Source organism: Bombus pyrosoma, linkage group LG1 (assembly GCF_014825855.1).
Source record: "Bombus pyrosoma isolate SC7728 linkage group LG1, ASM1482585v1, whole genome shotgun sequence".
Classification (NCBI taxonomy): Eukaryota; Metazoa; Arthropoda; class Insecta; order Hymenoptera; family Apidae; genus Bombus; species Bombus pyrosoma.
The window spans coordinates 9258560-9284292 of record NC_057770.1 but is presented as its reverse complement, the minus strand read 5'-3'; the positions used below and the strand labels follow the sequence as shown (position 1 = coordinate 9284292).

General features: G+C 34.0%; 3 protein-coding genes and 1 long non-coding RNA gene across 10 annotated transcripts in view; all 4 read left to right on the top strand.

Annotated features, from left to right (window-relative positions):
- Positions 1 to 7161, top strand: part of LOC122568212 (segmentation protein cap'n'collar) — a 111266-nt gene extending 104105 nt beyond the window's left edge. For 6 of the 7 annotated variants that reach the window (XM_043727701.1, XM_043727692.1, XM_043727683.1 and 3 more), the window contains exons 8-13: positions 3071 to 3359; positions 3728 to 3876; positions 3961 to 4137; positions 4315 to 4413; positions 4624 to 4988; positions 5112 to 7161. In XM_043727701.1, the coding sequence (XP_043583636.1) occupies positions 3071 to 3359; positions 3728 to 3876; positions 3961 to 4137; positions 4315 to 4413; positions 4624 to 4988; positions 5112 to 5279 (1247 nt within the window). In that variant the 3' untranslated portion in view covers positions 5280 to 7161. Of the gene's footprint in view, positions 1 to 3070; positions 3360 to 3727; positions 3877 to 3960; positions 4138 to 4314; positions 4414 to 4621; positions 4989 to 5111 lie in introns of those variants that run through there. The other variant, XM_043727740.1, reaches the window with a different exon arrangement.
- LOC122568363 lies at positions 385 to 2012 on the top strand. The gene is made up of 2 exons (XR_006317076.1): positions 385 to 1682; positions 1769 to 2012. It is a non-coding gene; the product is annotated as an uncharacterized LOC122568363 (long non-coding RNA).
- Positions 7162 to 7308: 147 nt separating the features above from the next.
- On the top strand, positions 7309 to 9554 carry LOC122568281 (protein DPCD). Its single transcript, XM_043727855.1, has 4 exons — positions 7309 to 8089; positions 8584 to 8786; positions 8924 to 9157; positions 9427 to 9554. The coding sequence occupies exons 1-4, from the start codon at positions 8011 to 8013 to the stop codon at positions 9529 to 9531; spliced, it is 621 nt and encodes a 206-aa protein (XP_043583790.1). The 5' UTR covers positions 7309 to 8010; the 3' UTR covers positions 9532 to 9554.
- Positions 9555 to 9906: 352 nt separating this feature from the next.
- Positions 9907 to 25733, top strand: part of LOC122568247 (RNA/RNP complex-1-interacting phosphatase) — a 44769-nt gene continuing 28942 nt past the window's right edge. Inside the window, exons 1-2 of the mRNA XM_043727797.1 lie at positions 9907 to 10041; positions 10747 to 10822. Of these exons, the coding sequence (XP_043583732.1) occupies positions 10019 to 10041; positions 10747 to 10822 (99 nt within the window). The 5' untranslated portion in view covers positions 9907 to 10018. The remainder of the gene's footprint in view (positions 10042 to 10746; positions 10823 to 25733) is intronic.

Below are 25733 nucleotides of genomic sequence, written 5' to 3'. Positions count from 1 at the left end.
CAGCAGGAGGTAGATTCAATATGCCGCGGAAGATTGTTGTGAAAGAGAGAAAGGAACATCTGGTAAAGTAAAGGTGCTAAAGAGCTGGTTACTACGAGAAAACACATTTACGCCGGCGACGTTCTCCAACATGTACTCCTACACGTATTGTACCGTTTACTGTACCTTGAAAATTCTCGAGATATAGTACCGGTTTATACGTAGATACGTTTAAAGCGAAACAACCGATCAATCGAAGAGAAGAATATATAGTCAGGATATTCTGCTGATGTTAAAGCGTATCGATCGAAAACATTGATTTTTGGATTAAGCTCTTCTAGAGCTTAAATGGCGACTATGGGAGTTATCGTATATATACCACGTAGGTAATTTTTTTCCCGAGAATGAGTAATATTTAAACGTATGCATTTGACGTCGACTCATGCTCGACTTATCAGTGATCGGCGAAATAATATCGTTTTCATATTTCACGCGCTAGTTTCTTACTTCTTTGTAGAGACCTTGTCTCGTTAAAGATGAACTATGCAAATTGTCATTGTTTGCATTTTTGGTGTCCCGATTATAGTATGTTTATTCACGATAGGAAATGTAAGAAGTTATAAATAATATTCGAGACTGCTTGATTTTGTCGTAAGAAGGAAGAGAGAAACGTAATATGCGCGAGCTTTGGAATTCGTATATATAGTTAGGTATATACATAGTTCACAATGTGCAGAGTATATCACGTGTTTGATATGCCATCGACCTACATGTACTCTGGATTAACTCTGTGACCAGCATTGAATCTATTGAACTCAAATAGCGTTCGACTTAAGCACTTAAGCGATACTTAAAGACTGAAATTACGCGCTTCTTGAATAAGAATGATATTATATCATAATACGTTTCCCATTTATAGGTTCCATTGAAAAGTGAATTCGTTAGTCTGATAGCTTATCGCTGAGATCGAAAGTGCTGAGTCACGACAATTTAACGATTTATTCTGTGCATTCTTACTATATTTTTTCTTCTTGCACCTCATATTTTTTCATGCTTACATCGCTATATATAACGGATACTCTGTTATTGAATATATTTCAGCGGATTAAATGAAAAATGATAAATAACAATATTCGAATGAGTATAACAAGCCTAGTCTGAACCATTAAGTCATACTACGTATATATATATATATATATATATATATCATTTCATGTATGTTAATAGTGCTCGCTTAATACAGCACATATTTCAATGGATATTTTAATACAGACTTAATAATTTTTAAATATAATTTAACTGTTGTGCTCAAAATTATCCGTTTATTGAAAATGTAATATAAAATCGTTTTAATTGAAAGCATTAATTCTTTTATTCGTGCTAAAATTTCAAATGCAATGTACGTATGTAGTACGTATAGTAGTTAAATATATTATATATATATAATGCAGCAAACATACAACTAATCAAACGTTAAATCGCACAGACATTTCATCTGTTCATTGGTAATGTGAAACCATTATTATTCCTCACAGTGTAATTTACATATTTCTTCTCGAGGCAAACAAACTTACTTGAGAAACTTGCATCAATAAGGACAATGTATTGAAAGAATCAACAATTTAAAAATGTATCATAGCTCTTATCTGAGATACGTATATAGTCGTTAGTATACTGAGGAGTAAAAAAGAAAAAAAGAAATGGTAATAAAGCATTGTATTTCTTTTCGCAAAATTAGTTGATAAGAACGAATGAAACTTGATCTTAGTCACGTACGATTCTGTTGCAGCTGAATGTGCTGAATGTTTCTAAGAAACACGGTATCACTGTACCAGCGCATCTTAATCTCTTTGAATGCAACGTTCCTGCGTTAATTTCTTGTCATATATCCGGCATGGATTCTACAGGCGATATTGACTTCTTTTTTTAATTTTTATCTTTTTCGCAATATGTTATTTTCCGATAAACTTGCCAAGTTGTGTTTATTTTGTATATCTATATACGTATGTGTATTTGATAAAATTTACTAGTTATCTTATGTTTAAATTATTGATTCATACATATATCTGGTATTGGTAATAATTTTGATTCGTTGAATAAATATGTAGAATATGTTTCGATAAGTTCATTCTAAATTAAACTAGGGCAAGTAGAGTCGATAACACGTGAAATAAATATATTCTTATACATAACGTATTTCTTTCATTTATCGTATAATTTTTCACGATTTCTTGATTATATCTTCAAGATATAGCGCATATTAATAGGCATGGTTGATCAAGAAGTAATCCACGCGACCAATAGACCTTGAGCTTGAGCCTTCCTCTTCTTACGGCATGTGTATTTTCACACTGTTCGTTAAATGAAATATATACATGCACTGTTTCTCAAGTAATTATTTAATAAAATCATGCGAATGTTTCTTATTACATACAACTGTTTCATTTGCACCATAACTTGACAACTTCAGTAAAAATAAATATTACACACAATGTGTAATTATTTTTATAGAAATATTTTATATAAAAATGTACTATTACAAATTTAATACTCCATCATTTCGTGTATATTAATAGTGCTCGCTTAATACAACACATATTTCAGTGGATATTTTAAGACAGACTTAATAATTCTTAAATATAATTTAATTGTTGTGGATGACGCTTAAAATTATCCGTTTAGTGAAAATGTCGTAATATAAAACCGTTTTAATTAAAAGAATCAAATCTTTTATTTGTGTTAAAATTTCAAATGTACGTATATAGTACACATTTTCACAATTATTAACGTATCTATAGGCTTCATTGATAAGCAAAATTATAAGTCAAGTAAATAAGGAAATGAAAAATCGATCATTTCATAAAATCGCTTTTTCATATCTGTCCGTATTTATATTTTCGCCTTAATTCTTCCTCTCTCTCTCTCTCTCTCTCTCTCTCTCTCTCTCTCTCTCTCTCTCTCTCTTTGGTTCTACAAAAAAATTCTTTTATTAGATACATTTAATTATAGTTATATGATTTATATTATAACTTAAATTACATTAATATAATATATAATGATAACATATTATTATTAAAATAAAATGTTACAGGCATGTATACCATGCGCATGCTAGATAATGGTAACAACAACGCTTCTGGTCCAACGGGAGCAGCAGCCTTGTCAGGAGTTCAGACAGCTGGTGGTACGACCTCTTCGGCAACAGGAGTTACGACACTTCCGGGTGTAACAGACGAAAGGATGGATGCATCCAGTGATAGTGCTGTCAGCAGCATGGGCAGCGAACGTGTACCATCCCTTTCGGATGGCGAGTGGATGGAAACTGGATCTAATTCTAGCCATACACAAGCTGATTCTCATTATACTATGGATTATGCTAGGTGATTAAATTATATTGAAATAATGAAACAATTTCAATAGAATGTTATTTACCAATCGGACAAATTGATAAGTAATTCCTATATTTTGTATTGCAATCTCGCTTCTTGTTCGAATTAGCGTTATTACTGAAATTTTTATTAAATTCTTTTACATAATAAAAACAAGATGGTAATGAAACAAATAAAGTTTTGCAATATAATTTTACAAATTACAATAATTAATAATTGGTCATGTAAGATACGACTGTCGCAAGTTATAGTTTTTCTAAGACTATATAATTTTGTCGATAAATGAAAGTAAATGACGTAAATTGTAAATCATAATATTAATAATGTTTATGTAATTACATTAGTCATTTTGTTACTAGCAAATACCGCATGTCATACGACTGCAGCTATTCCGTTTCTGGAAGGAATGCTGGTTCTCCAAGATGTCAAACAGAGCGTACAATGCCTCCAGTTGCTCAAAAAAAACATCAGATGTTTGCAAAACGATACTTCCAGGAACAAGGAACTGGTTAGTTTATAAAAAAAAAAAAAATAATCGATACAATGTAATTAAGATTTAATGGATTTTACATCTATTTCTCATACATGGCAGGTTCGCCTCTCGGAGCTACAGCACATCCTACCACTCCAATGAAATATGAATATGAATCGCACACAGTCGGTGCTGGGGCACCAGGAAATGCCTATTCTGGTCCGATCGAGGGTGCAGCTGGGCCTCAACCTGAAATAAAATATAGTTGTAGTGTAGATTTCAGTCGTCATCAATCAGGTAAAACTGATTTCTTAGCTTCTGAATATTCATATCAAACAGATATTTCTTAGCTTTACCTTACAGAACTCTAAGACGATCAAATATTTTAAATAAAATGTATTACGTATTATTTAAGTAAGCGAGATGTGTCAGATATTAAGCATAATAATAATTGCTTCTTTTTTATATCATCAGGACGTTCAGCTATAGAACACGTTCATCATAATCACACGTACCATTTACCTGCAGAAAGTTCCGGATCTCTTCAACGTCCAGTTTCTCGTGACAAAAAAGGTGAACTGTATAGATCAAACTGGCAACATAATTGTTGCATACTTTAATAATATTATAATGTAATAATACTATATTATTAATTTTAATAATTAAAAGATATTATTAAAAATATTAATAATATTAATAACATTATAATATACTTTAATTATATGTAATATTTATAATCATCAATAGTATTACATTTGTAATCTTCGTTAATGTCTTTTTTAGTACGTAAAAGTGATAGCGAGGAACACCTAACTAGAGATGAGAAAAGAGCAAGGGCGTTGAACGTCCCTATTCCGGTGAATGATATTATTAATCTACCAATGGACGAATTTAACGAACGTCTTAGTAAATACGATCTCAGTGAAGCACAATTGTCTTTGATACGTGACATTAGAAGACGGGGCAAGAACAAAGTTGCCGCCCAAAACTGTCGCAAGCGTAAGCTAGATCAAATCATTAGTCTCGCTGACGAAGTAAAGGAGATGAGAGACCGCAAGATGAGGCTTATTCGTGAACGAGAATTCATGCTTATTGAAAGACAACGTGTAAAAGACAAATTTAGTCAACTTTATCGTCATGTATTTCAAGTTAGTATATTCTATTAGTTATTTATTTTGCAAATAAATTAGAAATTCGGCTTGTAAATAATATAAGTTAATAATTGGATGTATTATTCGTATATTAAAATTAAAAACAACTTTAATTTACAGTCCTTGCGGGACCCTGATGGCAATCAGTATCATCCCTACGAATACAGTCTTCAACAGTCTGCCGATGGAAATGTGTTGTTAGTGCCAAGGAACCAGACAAATCCTCACCATCCACGTCCTACAACAATGGAACCAAAAACAAAACCTGATCCTGAACATAAGGAATGAAATTATCAAGAAATCACGTTTTAAAACGTTTGGGAAGAGAAACTCTATTTTCTTCATATACCGGCTGCACTTTTGCAAAACGAACATAAAGGCGGTGCTGAGATGAAAAATCACTTACAATTTTAAATACCACAATGACGAGTTTGCGTAGAAAGCTTATTGCTTAATACTGATATATTTCACACATGTTCAAATAAATGAAAAAATTTTTCAAAAGTTTTGCAGAAACTCACATTGAGTCTCACGTTTCTTTACGACTGAAGAATAATCATCAAACGTAAGAAATGTCGATTGTACATATAGTTATATAGCATAAATAGATCAATAAACAATATAAATAGAAAAAAAGTAGACAACACTTATAAAAGTCTGCGTTATATTTTCTAATGTAAAATTTTTATTTATTATTTTAAACAACGATATCATTATGAGTTGATTTACAATCACGAGCTCATTTAAAAAAAAAGAATCGTATTATAAAATTTCTTAAGTGTCACTTTTTTTCTATTAAAATTCAAGGGAACACTATAATAATAATCCAATTAAAATAATTTTCTTACAATTCTCTTTTGTTATTTTTATAACACAAGTGTGTTTTAATCCTAAATGCATGTATATGTACATGTATGTTTTTTACGCACCGTGAGTATATTACATATACATATAGTGAGTATATTACATATACTTACATTTTTATAAAGGGGATTTAATGCGTTTCGATGCAGTTGTTTCAGTTATGAATATATATACATATGATATATATTTGATATATAACTGACGTAGGTGTTAACTATCTACGATCACATCGAAATGTGATTATTCAATATAATTCGTGTCTGTTAAATTAAATCACTTTCAAAATTATATAAACTTGCCAAACTTCATAAATATTTGCATATTTTGGTAGGAATAAAAAAGGGAGTTACATTGAGTTTGTTATACATAACTCAATAGGGAAAAGATAAAATATATCTGCACAAATATGCAATGCTAGGGAAATAAACATTTGTTGGACAACATGTTTGTAATTTGCAATGATAAAAAAACAGGAATGCAAAATTGAACTTGCATTTATTAAATTGGAAATTAAATGAAAGGAACAATTTAAATAATAAAAAATGTGTGTTAAAGCATCGAATAATATATATTGTTCTATGAACTGTTTAGTGTTCTGTACAGTAAACTGCTCCAAAAATGTTAAATTTCAGTCCGTTCAAATGAAATATTAACGATAAATTGTAATATAAAGTGGGAAGATATCTAGCAATTAATGTGACTATGTGGATACTTTTAATGCAACGTGTTGTACTGCTACAATATTAATAATAGTATTGTTTGAAACATGAACGAAAACATAACAAATACACATATTTTTATAAAGTAAGGGACGAATAAAGTTTAGGTATTTCACATTTGTCTTTGTATATATATATTAATATAGTTAGAATAATTTTCTATAAATATTATACATATATAAATATCGAACATATGTATTTATGTATATACATGTATATGTATAAATACATATATGCAGAGTAATAATTGAGATATATGTTATAAGATTATAAAACGAAAAAGAAATACTGTTTACGCCGACAATTTATAATAGTCATGTCTTTATTAACATTTACATACACAATTGTATTTATATTATTGGGTGTAGGCTGCCTTTACGTACTGTATTTAGCGAGTGGAGATCACATTGTTAAGAATTGCTGCAAAAAGAATAATTTACAATTACTCTGTTCGTGAATTGTACAAACGAACTAGATTTATACACCTCAATTCCATCTGATCACATTGTCATTTTAAGATCTCCTATGTCATTAAATTTCTATATTGTATAAATAAAGCTGAATAAACCTTTGGGGAAATTACTGTATACATTTTAATATAATATGTGCATGATACTTGTCCATCTTCATGCTATTTTTGAAAAATTAAGAACTTAAAAATAAAAATAAAACTGTGAAAGCTGTTACCCATGTAACTATAATGCTGATAAACAAAAATAATTTTTACAATAAAAATATTACATAATATATTTCTATATGCAAAAGTAATATAGGTTTTTTAATACGAACAAAAGTTGAGATTTTATATGAAGTTACAGTGTTATAGACCAAAAATATTTAGGATAGTCTGATATATCACTTTGCAAAACCCAATTTTGCCTAATATTACTTTATTTCTTTGGCTCTTTGCAATATATTTCTCTTATGAATATACCTCTGCAATATATTTGCATGAAATTATAATATTTATTGTTTATATACATTACATGTGATGCTAGAAAGCATACTAGAATAGTCATATAATACGTAAATAAAAGAATAATTTTCATAGTATATAACAAGAAAGTTAAACATCATATAAAAATTATAGTGTATAATTTATTGTAAACAATGTGTGTATATATGAATAAGTGACGAATATAAATACTTCTCCCCTCAAGGTTCCGAGAACTTTTACTAATTGCAAGTCAAGTTAAATGTATGTACCTATATATTCCCTTTTGCAAACAACTGTAAATAATTAATATGGCTAATGAAAAATATTAACAATTTATTTTATATATTATGATATTTACATTATTTATATATTTAAACATGTTTCTTTCTAATCAAATCGTTTAATGATTCTTTCAATGTAGTATTTTGAATATTAATAAAGTATCAATAGTTACCACGATATGAAATATATGTAATTGCAGAGAGTTGCTAGGAAACTGATGAAGTATTTACCAATGGCGCCTGAGGAGTGGTTAAGACTTATTCAAAATGCTACGAAAACTGCAATTATCCAAGATGGTAAGATAATTTAAAAATATATTAATGTCATATACTTAAAGCTTTCGTTATGTTTTGAACTTTTTTGTGTAAGAACTATTCAAAGATTGCCTAAATGTGAAGATTTTTAAATATACATTTTTAACCTTTAAAATGTTTAATCAATAAATACTGTCACTTGAAATTTTGTATTATACGTTTGTTATTGATAATGTTGTGGATTAATCTCAAACTTTTCTCTATAATTAAATTATGTATGAAAAATGTGTTATATATTATATGTAAAATTCATTTACATGTAATGTAAAATGTAAATGTGCTTTACAAAATTACCGATATGAATGTGCCTAGTATATGATTTATTTTTATTTCTTTTATCAGCTGTTTAAATGTTATTTTAACATATGTTGTCAGATGTAACTTGATATATATAATTACATATGGTTACATAAAGCAATGTTACATCTTCTTAAAATTATATCAAATGTAATGTTTTTACATACTTTTATATATAGGAAAAAGAAAAGTCCATTTTTTAATGGAAGATGGTAGGGAAATGGTAGAAGAGTACCACTTAGAAACAAATGTTTTAGTACGGAGAGCATGGAAAGAGAAAGGTAAACTTGGACAAGATGTAGGTTGGAAAGTAGAAATTGGAGACCCTGAACCTAGACAAAATAATATTGAAGTATATGGGATTCAGGAAAGTTCAAGTGCTGTATGTAAAGTTTATTTTACACAGTATAAGATTATATTATGTATCTAATATATGATTACCTATTTAATCTAAATACATGTTTGAATTTTCTAAGATATAATGAATAATAATCACTACCTTATATATCTTTATAATAGCCGTTTATTACAAGAAGAATTACAAAGACTGCACTTGAATGGCGCATAAGGAATTTGCCATACCCACAGAATGTATATAGTGTAACAGCAGAAGATGATAACACAATAACTGTTCGTACAACCAACAAAAAATATTTTAAAAAGATAATAGTTCCAGATTTAGAACGTGCTGGATTAAAAGTAGCACAAGACAGAATATCCTTCAGGCATCAATACAGTACGCTAATTATTACGGTACGGGAAGTATCTGTATTTTTAATACATTTACATAACTAGATCGCAGACTTTTATGCAATATTATATTTTTGTGAATATAAGTCGAAGGGCAGGATCTAAATAGTGATTTCATTTCATAGTGGTTTCATTTATTAAATATTGAGTACTTTGTATATTTTATATAGTTCTGTATATTATTCTATGCATTTTTGCACCTTTAAATTTTCTACAAATGCATAAAAGTCCGCAACCTATACATAACTGTTATGTTTATCTCTTTTTTGTAGTATAAAAAACCACCTGCACTTCTGGAGTTGGAAAAAAAGATATTAAATGAAATATTACAACTAAAAGCAAGAAAAGATGGTGATGTACAATGTCCAACAAGCTAATAAAATCTTTTTTTCTAAAAGTATTTTTCTGTTTTGTTTGTCCACAGTCATGTTTAGAAAATGAAGTCAAATTAAATTTCACATTATAATACTTATCATTAATATCATATAAATTAAACGCATTATTATATATAATTGAAAAATTGATTGAAATAAAAATTTATTGAAAAATTTATTTAAAAATATTAATCTATATAATTTTTATGCTTATAGTAATCAAACGGTAAGTATTTTATTCTTTTTAATTTGGTTATGAGAAATAATCTTTATAAATACTTTTTGTATGAAATTAATTTTTCAATGTAACGGCATTGCGCGCACGAAAATCGAGAAATCGATAGATCGATTATTCATTCATTCTGCGTCGCGAGTACTATCGACTGCATCTGGCTACTATGTGTGTGTGTCGTGTAAACTGTGTTAGTGGTATTGCGTTTCGGTGTTATGCTTATAATTCCGCATTATAATATCTAAATAAGCAAAGAATATGATGAAATCTATACCCGAGAGGCAAGTATTATTTATTTTTTATTTTTTATAATTCCATTGAGTTCAATGAGGCATTTAAAACTATTTATTCAATGATTTAAATCGGAGGTCACATTGCATAGAGGTTATGTTATGCTGACTTTCCTTGTATTGTTTTTAATATTTCTTTTCTAAGCGATATTAACGGTAGGAATCTAATTGTGAATTAAAAGATTATCAAATGTGTTCAGGTTTATCTGCTCCGTAGTCGTAATTAATACTAAATTTTTAATATTTCTAAATGCATTTACTCGATGCGGTTTGTACGGTAGTTAACTTATCGGTCGAGAAACACATTTTTTCATAGACGGTACTTTTTTTTAATATTAATATATATTATATATATAGATAGATATTAATATATAAACTAAAATACATTATTCCGATTGTATATATTAAATAAAATTTTTCAAATGCCATTATTGTTGAGTGTTAAATAATTTCAACTTCTGTTATCTAAAATTATCAAGAATGAATCCACATAAGTGCTCATGCGGCGCTATTTCTTTTTGTTTAATATCATCTATTTATGCTTATAATTGTTCAGTGATATGCGTACTTATATGTATAATGAATGTATATTAAATAGACGAATAAATAAATGTTTGTGTGTTTATATATTTATACATATTTTACATAATTTAAGTGTGTTGTATCTTTATTCATTATTATTATTTTCTATCTTAGGTGGTTGGAATATAAACCCTATGGCACAGTGATCAGTGGTACAAAAATTCTTCCCTTTAAAGTTCCATTGAAAGAGGTGAGTGTTCTTGTTAATAAACAATTGAAATTTGTAATTAAATATACGTTCCGTACCTTTCTCGCACATATCTTAACTTTCCGTTTCTAATAAATTTACAAACTGCAATGTTCTCGTCAATAAGTTTACTAATTATAAGTGGAAAATATGTAATATAGTTATATGATTTTTATAATTGCAATTGCAAATGTAATTACAAATTTACCGTTTAAGTATGTTTGAAATTTGATTCAATTTTTTTTTAAAGGATTTTGCTCAATATTTTTATTTATAGTAATTCAGATATAGTTTGTCAAAGAATTTGTTTCTTTTTAATGACCTATAACTTTTTTATGCAATATAGAATACGGTTATTGAAATAGTAATAATTAAAATATACAATTACCATCAGAATAAGCAGAATAAGATATGTATTACTCTAGAAATTTTGTCTTGTTTTAAATATTTCGAAATTTGAAGCTTAAAGTTTCTTTAAAAGAAAGTTAGAAAAATGATTTTCATTTGCAAATCGTTTTTTTAGAACTGTCGCTGTTAAACGCATGGTCGATGTCGTCGAAGTCGCTTTACTGTGTGTTTTTTTCTCTTACCTTTCATAGTAAATCAAACATCCTCTTCGCGGGGGTCGTGGCGGCTTCGAAGCTGAGATAAGATCGCATCGAATTCCAGAAATAGAGGATACAGTGCCGGTATCCATACGCGTTGGTGCGCCTCGTACGACTTAGGTATGCGTGTACACGTTCCCAGATACGTGGCACGGGCCACCGTGAAATCGATGCATGCCAGTGGTATAGAAACCATTTTTATTTACAGTAACATTGATCAATAAGATACAAATAATGAGACACGTGACAAATTAATATTTGAGTCCCTTTCATAATGATTTAATAAATGATAATTAGACTGTTAATATTTATGCAAATTTATTTTTTTTACAAATATGTATACAGTTACTCACATTCAGTGTAGTATATTACACATATATAACATAGATGCAGACAATATTTAAACACATATAGATAATATATATTTGTTGCTTTATATAAGAGAAGATGATTTAATTATCATGTTATATATTCTATGAAAATATGAAGCATTTATTGTAGCTTGAAAATATGTAAATAATTTTTTGTTAAATATTTCTATTGTACAATTAAATGTTATTATTAGAAAGAAATTGTTATTGATAGCACTGTATACGAATATGCAATTAGAAAAATGAAACCTAAATGTTGCACTTATTAAATACTAACTATTCATTTTCATTAAAAATAGAAAATGAAACTAGGAGTTGATTTAAAATATATATACTAGGTGTGAAAAAAATGTGTGTGTTCGTTGGATAAAAATTGGTTCTATACCACTGGTGTGGCATTGGGAACGAGGGAGGCTTGTTTGTCGATGGACCGTGTTAGTAACGGTAAGGTGGGAAAGGCACCTCCGTGAGATCTGGTATCGGTCCAAGCCAAATTGCTGTATTGTTGCATGTCCTGACTCCAGCGTAGATATAAACAAGCTTGATGTATGCACACACTCCGTTCGATACGCGCGGCAGTGCTTTTTGGATCGTGAATAGCCCAGCTCGATTGTTTGCCTAGTAGCTGAACAAAGTGCGATCGTATGCTCCCATGCTGGTTGCCGCTGTGTGATGTATGTATCGCAGTCGTGCTGTGATCTAGCGGCATTCACTGAAGTTTGTTGATTTTCAGGATACGTATACGTACGTGATTCAGTGACATCTTTTCTTCGTTTTTCTGCTTACTTTTATTAAGGTAACGGTTTCTAGATTGTATCTTTATATCGAAAGATCTGTAATTTGATTATGGACGATTTCGAGAGATACTAGAAAGTAAAAATTGTTTGATATATTAAACAATATCTTCAATTGGTACTGATGAATAATAGATAATGTAGAGAATGTCTGGGTTAAGTTACTTCTTCTTCAGCATCTTTATATTGGAAGATTTAGATTAAAGATTAAATCGATGGATAGTAGATAATCTAAAAAAAGTTTAGGTTAAGCCACTTTGATTTAGAATACTCTAAAATTAATCGATCAAACTATTATGGTTACGCAGCACTCGATATCAGTTGAGGGTTCATATACAAACAGAAGTATCGAATGAAACAATTTTGAAGATATTTCTCCTAAATATAAAAACTACCTGCCTTTGGAATTGAGAATGACTGTATAGAGACGTCCATTGTGGACTTGAGTGTTTTACAGATGTAACGAAAAGTGGTATCAACGGTGAATAGATTTCCATGTGAAAATCGGCGTTAGCAATCGGATACGCACGGCTGGAGACGAGTCAGGAGGGCACCGCTATTCCCGTTTGTTTCGAGTCATTTAATTTCCGTCTAACTCCAAGCGAACCGGTTTTTCTCGTCTACCAACGTCCCCTGGACCAACAGCGGACAGTTGCAAATAAGTTCGGAACCTTTTTGGCCGGGATTGACCGCTATGCATATAGGCGTGCATGCATACGCAAAATAGGAGGGTGCCCCGACTAATTGATTCTGGCGTCGCGGGCATTACATAAAACAAGTCGAAGCGAGGGCCAGGAATTGGAGTTGGGTTGATTGGGCCCGTTGCGCCGGCCGCGGGGGGCCACTCGTTAATAGGGCCCTGAAATACCCGTGCGAGCTCGTGGCCGCGTGTGCTTGTGCTCTCTCTTTCTCTCTTTTCTTCTTCTTTCTTCTCCTCTTCTTTTTCTCTCCTCTCCTCTCCTCTCCTCTCCTCTCTTTTCTTCTCTTCTCTTCTCCTGTTTTCGTGTTCGTGCTCGTGCTCGTGCTCTCGTACTCGTGCCAGCACCCATTCTCGCTCACCTCTGCGCCTTCAGACCGCACGACGGACCGCTTCTTCATCTTCTATAAGAACGTGTAACAAATATCGGCTCACACGAAACGTGATACCGTCTTCGCCGACACGCTGTACGCTTTCTACCTTTCTCTCCCCCTTTACTTTCTTTTCTTTTCATTTTTTTCACTCCGGACACCGTCCTCGATGAATTTAAGCCGATAACCCCTAGTCACCATATACATTGTAAAAGATGCGCTTTAAAGTCGATTTTAATTTTGGATTGAATTTCGTACGCGTGTAATTTGCCAAGGAATCGGTGGATGGAGGATGCTTGTCGAGGATCGTTCTGGAAGCTCTCTTTGCGATGCCTTAGCGTTAGGCTGACGCGGCCTTGGCTTTTAGGTTTTACCTTGTATGTACGTACTTGTCATTGTTGACAATGCTATTCTTTTACACGATCGATGCTATAATTCATGCATTTAATGTACTGCATCTCCTTCGTCTTTGGTTCTATTCCTGCAATCTTCAATCATCTAATCTAATCAATCGCTTGTTGATATTATTGCTTATTTAGATTTTGTGTCTATAGTTTCAGTTAGCGTTTATGATAGTTGTTTATTGAGGTTGAGTTTGTCGTATAAACTTTCTTTTCTTTCATCCTTTGCAGAAGGTTTTTATTATATTTATTATTATTCCTAGAAGGATAATAGAGGTACTAATAATTAATATTAGTATACATGCAATTGGTACTAATAATTAACCCTTAGAGTGCTGAATACTCGGAGCCGGCGCTGACGATCGCTGTGAACTGAATACTTTTTCGCTATACTGAACTCTGTTGATTGACTATTCAAAACGCAAATCTTAATAAGTTATAGTAATTCTTTTGCACGAAATTAAATGATTCAAGAGCGTTATTTTTTAGTATTAATTATCTATTATAAACATTGAAATTTACAATAAACTAGAATTTGGGTAGTAAACTAGAAAACTAAATTTAGTAAATATTATACAAGTTAATAATTCAGGTGTGCGTGAAAAATTTCAAAACAATCATCGATACATAATCCGACATCGCATTTTCTGTCGTTCCTTCTCTTATTTTTCACACAAACAACACATTTTCTTCTTGATAATTGTGTTGTGCCGGCACGATTATTCTACCAAATGTCCAAATTGGACAAATTGTGAATGCAAAGTATTAAATAAAAAAAAAAAGACAGTTTCTTCGAACGCGGCATTAACATTGAAATGCATTTATATTTATCTCGCACAAACGTAATAGTATTACTTCTGCGTAGGTGCTCGGAAAAATTAACAAACGCATATATGCGTCCTTAGTCCACAGCGATGGCTTTCGCCAGATGCATATATGCGTCCTTAGTCCACACCGATGACTTTCGCCAGACGCATATATGCATCCATAGCACTCTAAGGGTTAATATTGGTATACATGCAATTCTTATATATTCGTATTATAATCAGGTAGTTTGACTAATTCGAACGAGGGTTGTGATTCCTTCCATTAACAGTGGGAACACATTTACCAATATTTTACTCGTTATACGAGTACGAGTAGTCGTGCCAATTTATTAGAATTACATAATCAAACCATTTTTTGATCGAATTTGCGATAAATTTAATATTTCACATTTATCCACTTAACTCTGCTCGTCTTGTATATTACGAGTTTCATAAGGCTTATTTATCGTGAGAAAAGATGCAGCACGAAAGATAAATGACTAAAAGATGAAATGATAGACATGGTTATACACGTGTTACTTGCAGTATGTCAGCAGCGAAGAATATTGAAATGTTTTCATCGCTCGTGCCGATGTTTATCGCTTCGAAAGTTCTTTTTTCGTTTGCATTTCATAAAGTGGGTGTAGATACTCGCTATGCGAATATGCGAATCTTTCATTCAGCACGTTGCCTTTTAATATTACAGTGAAAAATAAATATAGGGTAGAATGCTCGTTATTAAAATTAACAACAATCGCACATTTAAAATCAATTTAATGTTAATTGAATTAGTACTATTGAAAGTGGGATGAATTGTATTGAATGATGGATAGATTAACAATAAAGTAAAATATGTATAGACGGAGATAAATTTTCTCATTCTTTAGCACAAAAGGAATGATGTAAATGTTGGAAATCAGAAGGCAGATAGGCGCACACACACACATGCATACATATCGGATCGTATAGTATTCCTTCATTCTTACCATTCCATGCAGTTCAGTCAGAATACCTGAGATTTTCCCCTGAGACCGTTCAACCGCAGTAGGCAAATTCTGCATGTTGAAGAAGAATATTAACTTAAGTTCAGGTTGGAATCCACTGGAAAATGGATAGGTTGTCTTCGTGGGTGATATCTGTATTTCAACCCTTGGAAATCTTTAAAATTCAGATCGCTATCGTGTTAACTTCTCGGTTACATTCAGGCTAACCACCCTCGTTGTTTTCACGGAGGTAAAAGTCACTTTGCTTTGTCTCGAGGAATCGTGATTTCGTGTATTTTGTCACAAACCTCGTGTATTACAGGAGAATATGATTTATCTATTTTATTTATTTAAATAAATCTGTGCTGGACGTATTTTTCCTGCTGCAATAATTCATAAATTAATTAGATTATTTCAGATAATAATTATCAGTTGTATCGGTTGAAATAATTCATAGAAACGGGAATGAATGTAACATCAGTCACGAATCTTCCTTTTTCCTTCCTTCTTTTGAGAATTATTAGGTTGTCCGAAAAGTTACTTTCTTTTTATAAGAAAATAATAGATGCACAATGCTTCTTAGTTTCTATATTAGCTTATTGAATTATGCACGAGTATAATAATAGAAATAGAACGAAATGGATCGTACCTAATTCAATAAGATAATATAAAAGAGAAATTGCTGTTCATCTATTATCATCTTATGAAATGAAAGAAACTTTTAGGATAACCAAATACTTTCCAATATTCTGTTACTAAACTAACGTAGCTTTTATTAGTTTGTTCTACTGCTTTAATATAATTTGATTTGAAAAACTCCATTCTTCGATACATATAAATTAAAGAAGCACGCTTGACGGATGATCTATGGTAAAATTAGCATCTTTCTTGTAAATAACTTTGTAACGTGGATACCTTGAGAATGAAATCTCCGTCAATATTTATGATGCGTACCTTTCTTCCAGAGGAATTCATGTAGATATACGATTTAACATGCTCGATGATTTGTCTGATTAATAATACAGGCTGTAATAATTCATAAAGTTTTTACACCATGCGATTTGCTCGTAGCCGAGGGATCGTCGAACACATAAAAATCGAAGAAACATTAAAAATCTTGAAAATTACGCGTCGAAGACATCGAATTAATTTGTCAGGCATACCGAAACCATCATTCACCGCTGCCATACGTGATATTTTGCTAGCGCATGTCGCACAGCACTGCAAACATTTTTTTCAGATATGATTTATGAACAAGTCCCTGGCAAAGTTTGTAGTGAAGAATGTATTCGTGTCATGGTCCGGACTTCGTGTTTCTCGGACTTTTTGGCTTTCGTTTCGTTCTTCTTCTTTTTTCTTTTTTTTCTTTTTTCTTTTTTTCTTTCAGCGAAATGTTAAGTAACGGGCTTCGACGTTGGTAATCGGTTTGTTCACTGTCGGAAGTAATAAACGGCGGTATTGTGCCTTGTCGTAGACGCTAATCTCGCGGGCAAACACACGATTTCATGGTGGAGGAATTATGGTTGTGCGCAACTTTTATCCCAAACTTTCGAAATCTGTCCGAATACAAACATCGTGCTGTCCATTTACAAATCTATGACGGACAGGAACTTTAACTCTTCTGATATTGAATTGCCGAACATTTTTTGACACCTAACATTTTTTAATCGCTAAAATCGGTGTCCTTTTAAGCGAGAATAAGGTCATACTTGATTATACTAATGGTATTTTAAAATCATGGCAAACTGTTAAATGAGTGATTCTCTCGTTGTGCAATTAATCTACTGAATTAAATAACTCACTTTATTGCAATCGCTTCGAATTATCGAGAAAGAAATCGTAAAAATATGAAAGTATTTTGAAATTTTCATAAAAAATTTTCTTCATTCTACATTGTCTGTAAAAGCAGGAAGGTCTGATAATAACTTTTTTATCAATATCGTAATCTATCTCGTGCACGTTATACAAAATACGATTATCAGCTAATGGTAAATGAAATCTAACAACTTCAATTAATACATCAGAAGAAACAACTCGAAATTTGCATGACATTGTTCGAGCCACGTTAAATCAACAATGCGTAGATTTACTCGTTTTATACCACCTGCTCGTTCGACACTCGAGTGGATACATAATTTACCACGACTATGTTCATATAAACATGCTCAATCTCCGAAGAGCTTTATTTATTTAGCCAGTATTCACGTGTTTATTAATTCCCTCGATTTTTCGATTCTGCCCTATTCTTTGAACAGAGATCTATTGGCTTGCAACGAAGTGGACCTGATGTCCTATGTTATTAAACGATGGTAAATGTTTGTTTAACACTCGTGATGCGAAACGATGAGTACAATTTCCCATCTTCCCATAGCCGTAGAAGGGAACCTCGCGAAAGGGATGAACGTCAAAGACTGAGCGAAAGAAAGAGAGAAGGAGACGGCGATTGTAATTTATGCCGAAGTTAGCGAGCAACTTCGATGACTTTGTAAAATATTACTGATCCCCGTTTCGGAGATCTTATCTGGCTCCGACACCGCGCTCCGTTTCGTCGGAACGCCTTCTTTCTCTTCTTCTTCGTCTTCTTCGTCCGCCTCTTCTTCTAGCAGGCTGGCGCCTGTAAGGGGATCGTGCGTCACGTCGAGAGACCCACTGCGCTACAACGATTTTGCTCTCCAAGTTCCACGACGATCGACACCGAGAAAACCATATAAACATGTCATTCGTTGATAGAACTTGTTCGCCTTACATAGCTCTTCTCTGCACTGTCGCGAATCTCTATACGCAATCGTCGTCGAACATTTGTAGAAATCGAGCGATGGCTGAAGGGACAGGAGATATCGTAAAATAGTTTTATGTATTGAGAAGATCAAGTTCTAATATTTTCGTCTGCTAGTAAAGAAATAAAGCTGAGTGGAAGTACATGTAGCTAAACGAAACTTTAGTTAATGCATGATTCATGAAATTTCGACTGATTGAATCGATTTGTTTGAACACGAGCTTCTAGTACGTGAACGAAAAATCATGGATATCGAGGGAAATAGCGGGCTACTGTTCCAAGAACTCCAATTAACCAGAACTCCAATAGAGAATACTGGGATAAAATGAGGAATGTAAATCGTTTTATTAAATTTTGTATATGAGTATATTTCTACCTGAACATGGGCAAACATTAATTTCTTCAAGATCATCTACAAACTTTTATATATAAAATATATAAAATATACAAGGTACTCGTTATAACTTTTAATAGATATAAAACAAACGTCTCTGTCTAACTTCTATTTCTTCGGTTGTACTCGTAAAAGTATAAATTTGCATAAAAATCCGTAGATAATCGTATGAACGTCTGACTACACGAAACATGATAATACATAAAATGACACCGCTATGTATTCGTACGAGGGAAAGATTCCGAGTTTTATACGCGTCCAGTGTAAGGATAAAAAAGGCAAACGTTATAGAGGGAGCTGACTCGGTGACTAACGTGAAAGTAGGTAACAAATTGACGAAAAGATAGTAAAAGTTTTTGTCGGATCCCAACGCGGTCATCGCGTGGTTCCAGATGTGGGTGCCGAAGGGGGTGGTCGAAACATAGGATTTTAGATGCCGTGAGGTAGAGCGGAGCACGCCGCGGAGGACACTTTTGTTTCGTACTTTAGTGTCACGCTGTCCCATCCATCGCGTTTCATCAGATATGGTAGCTGGGCCATAGCCTATCTCTGCTAGATGAGATGGCGAGTGTCCATCTCGAGGCCCTCTCTTTCCGGGAACCCCGCGGAGTAAAGGAGATCTCGCAGTAGCCAAGCTTATCTTCCTGCCCCATCGTGTTTCGCCGTTTCTCTTATTTTGCGAGCCATCGTTACGCGCCGTATGTGGGTGCGTGTGGGGCGTCTGTTGCATACGCGTGCAACCAATCCGCCTGGTTGATGTTTACCTGCTCACGGATATTGCGTTCTACGAAATCATTACAGAGGTGAAATCATTACCTAGAATTTGCTAAGTACTTTCTTTTCATAATTACGCTACTATGTGTATATGTATTGTTTATACGTATCTTTTTTTTACATGACTCTAGGAAGTTCAAAACGTTAAAATATTGCGCTCTTAGAAGTTAAACCTTTTCTTTTTCTATCTTGAAGGCTTATTCTGCTATTCAGGTATTCGGTTATTCCATTAACTGGTTTAATTAAAAATTAAATAGTACAGTGGATTACAAGTTAGTAGACCTAGTTAGGCAAAATTCAATTTATAATATGCAGCGTAAAAATTGTACGATGCATATAAAATATATCTGTGTGTCTGATAAGTAACTTCTTATGTTCAAAATACTTGATTTCATTAGAAATTGTGGTTGCGTCGGTATTTCGCGCCGGTATCTTAGTTTATAACATTAGGCTGAATGCAAGGACGTAATATTTCATAACACAAAATTATTGAGTTTTATAATACAAAAATAAATCCTTTGGTATAATGTTCAAATATTGCATATAACAAACTGTGCATATAAAAATCCTTTATTTTACTTTACTTTGATCGACTCTGGCCGTTGGACAGAGATAAGAAACCCGCGGTTTCCGCGGTATTCAACAGTCTGATATAAATTCGTCCAAAGAGAATAGATCCTGGAATATTGCTTGGATATGTAGGATCTTTGTCCTTTTAACGTCGAAGTCTTACCATTCCACCTAGAACCATTCTGGGATGTACCGAGTGACATTCATTTAAACAATGCTATGTGCTTGTGTTCAATCGTTAAGGGAACATAATGACATTGGCTATACGTGTGCTGGGGACTCCCTTTAATACAAACGCATCGAATAATGGCTTACAGACGTCCCGTAAGGAATTTCTCATAGACCGACGACGATCGTTGAGAGGCAATCGTGTTACTTTTCTTTTATCTCTCGACTCTCTCTCTCTCTCTCTCTCTCTCTCTCCTCGTCCACTTCCATCAGATTCGCGTTTCTTATATCCGACATTACTATATCCGCTGGAATGCAGCATCCGTTTGAATTGTAGCTACAATACGCGTATAGAGAGGAATGAGTTCGACGAAAGAGGGGGAAGACAGAGAGAATGGGGAAGAAAAGAACATTTGTGAATTCGGTAGTTTGGATGTCTCCGATGCACTAGGGTCTGGAAGACGCGGCAGTGGCTTTATGCTTCTGGTACATAAATTTCTCCTGAATGGCGCGCGTATGAGCCAGCGCCCACCGTTCTGTTCTACCTGCCTCTCCTTCCATCCCTCTTGCCACAGACATTTTCCCTTGTTTCCCCTCTTTGTCCTTCTTCGCGGTATCCTTTCGTTTTCGTCTGACTTTCTCCTCTTCCTCTATCCCCATCTTCGGTTAACCCTAGTTTTTCCTCTTTCTTCCCATCTTTCATCTGAGAGTTTTGAGGCTTTCACGGATCGAGTTACCACGGTTAACAATATCATACTTAGCACTGTTGTAGATGTCTTCGTTGCGTTCAACACTGTTCCAGACTTCTAACTATAAGTCGTGTCCAGGAGGGAGAAGTTTGGAACTTTCTCCTCTTGGACGCAGCTTGCGTCTCGAAACCTCAAATGGTTTTGGACGCAGCAACGTTATCTACAACAGCGTTAAGTGTAACATCTTTCGTCAGATGCCGCAGCGGCACGCGAAGAAATTGTCAAATTTATAATCTGTTGGCTGTTTTCCTCCACGTTATTCCTTCACCGTCGTTCCCTGATTTGTTCGCGACAAGGGAAACGGAGGTAAACGGTGTATCGTAAATCTGCGCGTTATATCGAGAAAATTGGCGTTTAGGTACATGCGATCGCCTACAAACGATCGAATGGATAACGTTGGGAAGTAATTTCGTTGATCGAGTACATGCGTGCTTGCCGGCTGTTTCGACCGCAAAAATCAACTTCTTGGCAATGCGGTCGGATAGAATGCGGCACCGATGGGGATGACAAAAGTGGGCGTATATTTGGGGATGATTGGTGCGGTGCCACGAGCGCGTACGCCGCCACTTAAAAGATCGAAAGGAACTCCTTGCACGACCTGCAAAGAAAGGCTGACGAGGCGGAGTCGTTCAGCCAGGAAACAAACATTTGTTTAAACGATCCCGACAAGTCACGGTCGTAAATACCTGCGAGTCGTTAATCTTATTTTTGGTCGTGCCGGCTTGTTCGTTAATGTATAATGTATTCTCACCCCTGTAGCTAAAACAATCAACCGGACGGACCCAGGAATCGCCGGTGAAAGGTACACCAGGGAAATAACGCCTGTGAGTGTAATACGGATTAGGTGTATAGATTATAGGTTACCGAATTCATCTTCTTGTCGGCGAAATTGATTCTTCGGTCAGTTTTTTGGCTGAAATTTATGACTGTCAGCTGGATGTCCGTTAGGTGCTTGGCCATAATAGATTCCTTTTTCGTAATGTCGTGATTTATTTGTCGAATGGAATTTTAAAGCTTCGAACGTTGATTTAACGAGGTATGAATTACGATTATGTGGATTAAGATTGATTGTTTTATAATTTCCAGTTAATAAACGAAGCAAAGAGTTCTTTGTTCGGATACATACGTTTCAAATTTGTTCTACACGCGTCCACTAGTTTAGCATAATCGATTTGTTAAAGAAAAAAGGAATAAATACCAAACGTTTCGACATTTCATTCGGGATAATTTTAAATGGTTGTTCTATTCGTTTATAGAACAATGTGAAACGAGTTAAAAGAATTATTTGCCTGTTCCTGAGCATAAGTCACTATTCGAAGTAGGAATTCCAAAAAAAGTGGTAGCCTCCCAGCAGCATTTAGGTTTGTCGGTCGGTTGCCATTTGTCGTATAGGAGGAAAGACCACCGGAGACAACGAGAAACAAATTCGAGGAACAAATTCGTAAGACAGCAGACGTGAAGGATCGCGAACCTCGGCTCGTTCGTCTGGAGCGAAGAGAAGAGCGGCGGGACCCCCCGAAGCGTGCGGACCGCCCCGAAAATATTTTTAATTTTATTACTGCCTGTAATATGGAAATTCTGTGGTCGCGGTTATCAGGTGTGAATTGAATTATAGCGATTGCCGACGTGGTTCTATTATTTATGTCCAACCAGAAACACGTTCTCAGCCGTTGAGCTGCGAGCTTTCACGATGCCTGGTGATAGGAAACACACGGTGTCTAATGGCAGTCTATAAAGTTTCGTGCCGAGCCGATACTAATTCGTTATCTATGTACATACTACACGTAGAATGGCGAAGGTATACTGCCATATCAGGACGTACAAGGTCTGTAATTAATTCCTAAACGCTTGTACTATCTTTTTTACGATCGAATAAAAATGTCCTTGTCGATGGAAAGCTGATAAAAACTATGGAGCCCAGCGTGACCATGATATACTAAATTTTATGGAAAATGACAGGGTCCTTTCTATTCTCCTCGAGAGAATTCCTTCTTCTTGGGAAAGTCAAATAGGACGGTTATTTTCATACTTAACGATTTCTCTAGACAGACTGCACAGTGTGCTTTAATTGTCAGTTTATCTGCTGCGCGGATCTGTTGAAAGAAGCGGAGAAAAGATCGGAGAACAACACAGAGGGACGTTTTAAAGGACTCCCACAGCTACCGGTACCAATATTACTTGGACAATCGATCGCCACTACAAACACGATGGGAGGATTCGGAAGAATCATGGAAATTTTTGTTTCTCCCATCTTGCCGACAGAGAGCTATTTTTCATGTGGTTTTCACAGGTATCACATGGTTTCTAAACTTAGGTATAAATAATGTGACGGCGGCGAATTTAAGCAGTTGTCACATTTCAAAATATTGACATTGCATTGAGGCAAAATTTTAATAATAAAGTACAAATATTTTATTTAGTGTTGAAAATGAAAAATGAATTCTTTCTATGAATATATTTGTTCATATGCTTACCTGGCGCAGTAGATTTCAACAAGTAGTTATTAATCGATAACTGTCAATATATTGTTGCCGCGAAATTCCACGTGCATAAGTGAACGCCGAATTCTGTGATAATAATTAGGCACGCAACACAGGTGGTGAATCAATTTTCGACGGACCTTCGGAAAGTCGGTTTCATATTTGAAAAACTATACCTACTGCCTGCAAATGATAGAAAAGATTAATGGATTTACATTTCGTTTATTATTCGACTTCGATGGATCGTTTTGATCTATGCTAAACTGAATAACACCATGTTTATGCTTTCCATAGACATTTTATTAGAATTTCCGGCTACGATGAATTATTTATGATTCGCCTAGAAATTTTATCGATGCTATTGTAAATTCCTCTAATTTATGAATATTTTAAAGGAAATTCAAAATTATTCACGCGGGATTAATACCAATTTAAAATGATATAATTGATATGACAGTAGTTCGTACGAATTAAAAATTCTTCCCCTGTTGGGAATTTGCTTGTTCGACCGCAAGAATTTAAATGTCATAAGGCAAAGCACGGGTGTCGTGTGTTTCGTTCGGTGAACACCGAAGACAATATAATCGGTGGAAATGATTCGAGAATTTGATTGCGGGTGCTGCTCCCGACACGTTCCTTTGTTGTACATGTCTTTCTAGTTAGGATGACCCATTTTAAATCGCTTCGAATCGTTTGCCAAACGAGGAAGTAAGTGGATACAGATAGCGTCGCGTATATATCAGTTGGCGGCAGCCATATAGTAGTCTATATGGCGTTTCTGTACGATTCTATATAAGAAAGTATAACCGTTGGCCGCACTCGTGCAACGAAATGTTCTTCCCGCGAGTTGTCCTTTCTGTCTTCTCTCTATGTACTTTCCTTCGTCTCTCGAGCTTGCTCCTTGTCCATAAGAGAATTTAACAGAAATCGTCTGAACCGTTTTGTGCAACGGAGGTCGTTTGGTTCAGCCGGTGCAATGTTCGCCGATCAGAATACTTTTACAACATTCGAACGATCGTTGTTGATGCGCTTAGTCGTGAATCATGTTCCGCGGGAGTTGCGCGTGTACGATAATATGAATCTGTTTGGCTCGATTGTAAGTTGTTTATAGACTTTTTTAAACAGATTATGTATTTTTTAAAACTATTCATCAACGCTAGAACAACCGGATTTTAATATCTAGCTAAATGCTCTGCATGTAGATCAGTATATTTGAAATGCTATTAATTAAAGTAAATAAATCCATATGATTATGCGTCTGTTTAAACAAAAATCGATATTAGGTTTGGTAGAAATACCTGTATGTTTTCGGTAATTAGCGCGGAAAAATAAAATTTAAAATTGATTTGATAGTTCTATCGTTAAAGTATAATCCGATAGAACTGTAATTTATGCGTTATAGCGTATTTGCAAATTAATTCTATAGCGTTATTTGGGTAATGCTATTAATAATTTTGCGTATTATTTATAATTTATTACAGACTAACAAATTTAGATAACATTGTGAGAAAAAGATGCGCAAATACAATATAATATTTTGCAAAAATTCAATAGCCTAGTATATTTCCATCTATTGTGGCTTCCAGGGAAAAATATATAAAATTCGCGTGACAGTTAACGTGTTAATGGGTTAAGTGTCGTAACAAACGAATAAATTGATCAAGCGCGAATGCAGCGAAGAGCTTTTGCAAAAAGGAGATGCCGGCGTGCGACGTAGGCGTCTCCCAACGGTAGATATTGGTAGTATTTATTGGGAATATTTATGAGGGGTGCGCTTTCATGCTTTCGAGCCGAGTGGGCCGTAATACTTCGAAGGTCCTCGCCCCGTCATCCAAAACCGACGCGACGGCGTAATTTCAGCGGAACTGCCGTGAGAAATTTCACGAAAAGAATCGCGAAAGGCGTCCACGGATTTCACCGTGAAGATATTTACGTCACAGTACCTCGCTTTTTCTCTTTCGTGCGTGTATCAAGA